Here is a 3066-nt window from a genome sequence, read left to right as displayed (position 1 = left end):
ACCTACTAAAATCCTCCAAAGCAAATGGAAGAAAAGTTCACAGTCTACACAAGGCAGCATGCCAGAGTATGCTAAAGAACATGTACATAAACCAAATGACTTGTGGAGCTAAATCATGAGACCAAAGTCAATTTTATTTGCTATGAATTTCCACAAGTGCCTATGAATACAGGCAAATATCAACTGATTTTAATATTAAACCTCCTACCATCACTCAAAAAGCTTCAAATAAAGACACAGTGGATCCTTCAACAATCCAAAGCAAAATCAACCCAGGAACAGTTTAAAAACTATAATGTCAGTTATGGCATTCCCCATCTGCACACTTCAACGAAGACACAAAGGGCATACCAACATATTCTACTGTTTCTGTAAGAGTTCACACTCAACTGGATGACAACAGAACATGAAAGCTATTCTTTTACTATCTCTCTGCTTAACAACATCATCACACAAACCTTGTCGATGAATCATGCCACCATGCATGATGCGGGCCACAATACAGTGGTTGAGGTCATTCATTTTCAGGGTGATGCCCTAGAAGAGACAGGCAGAGGGAAAACTTACAACATGTAACAATGCCACAACACACTTCAAATGGATATAACCTTATTTCATTGTAAGAGCTGTGCAGAGTTACAAACAGTCCATGCTTTTATCAGAGAGGATTGGACACCAGGCAAAATCTCCAGTCTATAACAATATTTCTCATATAGGAAAAAGGACTGATTCTCACCAAGGTGCAAATCCTGTCCTGAAACATGCACCAGCCCCCAGGAAATAAAACAGTTGTGATTAATTCACACGTTGCTGAGAAATTTCCTCAGAGTCCCAGCTCTGCAGCCATGTAAACTCTAAGCTGCTAGCCACAAACTCCACCAGAGCTGAATCAGTCACCGTGATAACAGGACGTTCCAGCTACAGCACAACTCATAGTAGGCCAGTCTTGACTGGGTTAATGTCAAAATATTTAATCTCATTCATAGACATTGTATCATTAGCTGTTTAGCCATGACATAGAGACCAGGAAGTCACAGCTTCTGATATGAGAAGACTGGTGCCCCATTTCAACAAGCGTGAATTCTAAATTATGGCATTAACACTACAATAAATACATAAACAACACATAACTGATTGTTTGCATATGAAGCAGGGAAGTGAGATCCAAGTGCTCACTCTACATTCATGATCAGATCACTGAAGACACCAGCTCTGAAAAGGATCTATGTGCAAAAGGAATGCTACCTCTCTCGCACACACACAATAACTTCAGTCTAGATCCTATAGTACCTTGTGAAGGTGAAACATACTTGTACACAGCACATAACTGACATTTGGCAGCAGAATTTGTCTACGCACCATGGGCTCATCAGTGTTCTTCTGAAACTGGACCAGGCGAACCCTGGTAACATTCTCCAGGTCCATGTCTCCGTTGGTGCTGTCCGGGGAGTCTCCGTTAAGGTACGGTGAGGTGGGTGGAGGGGTCACCCTCAACGCCTCATCACTGTAGACCTCATGGGCCACCACATCATGGGTCTGCAGCAGAGCCTGGATGTACACAGACAGACAAATATTAAGACTCTCAGGACCCACCAGAACATATCCTATGTCTACAATATATTTTTCACCCCAAAAATCTAAGCCACTTACATGACCATAGTCCCCACCTACAACCATAACCATGTCCTCTCTACTTCTCCCACCAATTCCCCTCCACAACATAGACTACAAGAAAGAAAAAAAAACCCACAAAAGACTAGCAGGGTTTGGGAGACAAGCTCCCACCACCTGGCAGTCAACCTTCTCCCAAGGGTGTGGAGAATGGCCACTGTGAGGAGCAGCCCAACTCAAAACCACATCTGACCAAAACCATCCCATCACCACACCGTTACAAACTAACTAAGCAAACAGCTTCTCCCACCGACCGATGCTCCCAAATAATCTCATGTATATAAAACTGATACTGTACATATTACGGGACCCCAGTGAAGAAGGGAGGGCCGGGGATAGTGCAGTTTACACTGATCCTCCTCTTTGGCCACTAATCCTGTAACTGGCACACTGTGTGGTTTTACTACAAACACGTCTGCATTTGCCAAAAAATCACATCTGCTTATCAGAGTGACACCACATAGAGCGACAATACATCACAACAGCCAGCCAGTTCTGCCAGCAGCACAGTTAAAGTGTGTGGCAGGATGAAGTCAGAGCAGGACAGCCTAATTGGATTGAAGCAAACCTAGGGTGTGACTGGGCCATTTTATGACAGTTAATCAAAAAAGTACAGCTACAAAACAGGCATCCCACACAAAAAGTTTCTCACTGAACTAATTGCCATTATACCATTTTATCCACAAACTGGCTACACTCTTTTAGGGAAAGCAATTACAGACCCCAAAAATGTACCATACCTCTCCACGAAATCCACCTCACTTTGCAGTTTAAACATCCATCCTGACAAACATCGACAGTCGCCACTGAATTCCTTCAGCACATTCCTCCTACAGCTCCAACTCTCTGTGTCTTTCCCTGCCGGAGGGCTCGCCAAGCTCAGGTGCTAAGCAGCTTTGTGGCCAAGGGAGTTATGTGGATTGTCAAAACACCCTACTTCTGACTAGGTTGTAATCTCTCACACACACGCACTGACAAAGCAACCTGAGCCAGTGACTAAGTGTGTGTATGCACGCGCACACTGGCTTCAGTAACATCACACCATGAAGTGCGGCTGTGTGAGGATCCTCCTGAGCTCCTTGGCCTCCATGTTCTCTGGGTAACAGGAGATGGTTTCCAGTACCTGGTGAGGAGAAATAACAAGAAAGAGGTATGAATCTCAGGCACACACATAATACCTAACAGACTAAAAAATATGTCACTGAACATCACTTTACTGGTCCGAGAACTACGCTGGCAGCAAATTCCTCACCTCTTTGGCTCTCTGCACACCATCACTAGGGGGATTTCTGATCTGAGGAGACGACCTGGTGTTGATTTTGTCATAAAGCTGAAACAACAGGTAAATAAATATAATTCAAATACACATAATGACCCGAGCCTCGATTCATTATG

General features: G+C 43.8%; 1 protein-coding gene across 1 annotated transcript; it reads right to left on the bottom strand.

Moving 5' to 3' along the window:
• Positions 1-334: 334 nt before the first annotated feature.
• Positions 335-3025, bottom strand: LOC111666987 (peripheral plasma membrane protein CASK-like). Its single transcript, XM_023422542.2, has 4 exons — positions 2924-3025; positions 2714-2794; positions 1360-1548; positions 335-537 (listed from the first exon to the last, which is right to left on the bottom strand). The coding sequence occupies exons 2-4, from the start codon at positions 2759-2761 to the stop codon at positions 361-363; spliced, it is 414 nt and encodes a 137-aa protein (XP_023278310.1). The 5' UTR covers positions 2762-2794; positions 2924-3025; the 3' UTR covers positions 335-360.
• Between the last annotated feature and the right edge of the window lie 41 nt (positions 3026-3066).

This window comes from Seriola lalandi, unplaced genomic scaffold (assembly GCF_002814215.2).
Source record: "Seriola lalandi dorsalis isolate HSWRI2012SDOR001 ecotype SW California unplaced genomic scaffold, Sedor1 jcf7180002003210, whole genome shotgun sequence".
Taxonomy (NCBI): domain Eukaryota; kingdom Metazoa; phylum Chordata; class Actinopteri; order Carangiformes; family Carangidae; genus Seriola; species Seriola lalandi.
The sequence above is the reverse complement of the archived record's forward strand: the minus strand, read 5'-3'. Positions and strand labels throughout refer to the sequence as shown.

Excerpts from the sequence above, each read along its gene's own strand:
- LOC111666987 (XM_023422542.2), bottom strand. The coding sequence starts at position 2,761 with ATGGAGGCCAAGGAGCTCAGGAGGATCCTCACACAGCCGCACTTCATG. Across the intron at positions 1,549-2,713 it reads TCACACAGCCGCACTTCATG|GCTCTGCTGCAGACCCATGA; the intron begins GTGTGATGTTAC and ends GTGTACATCCAG. Across the intron at positions 538-1,359 it reads AGAACACTGATGAGCCCATG|GGCATCACCCTGAAAATGAA; the intron begins GTGCGTAGACAA and ends TGTCTCTTCTAG.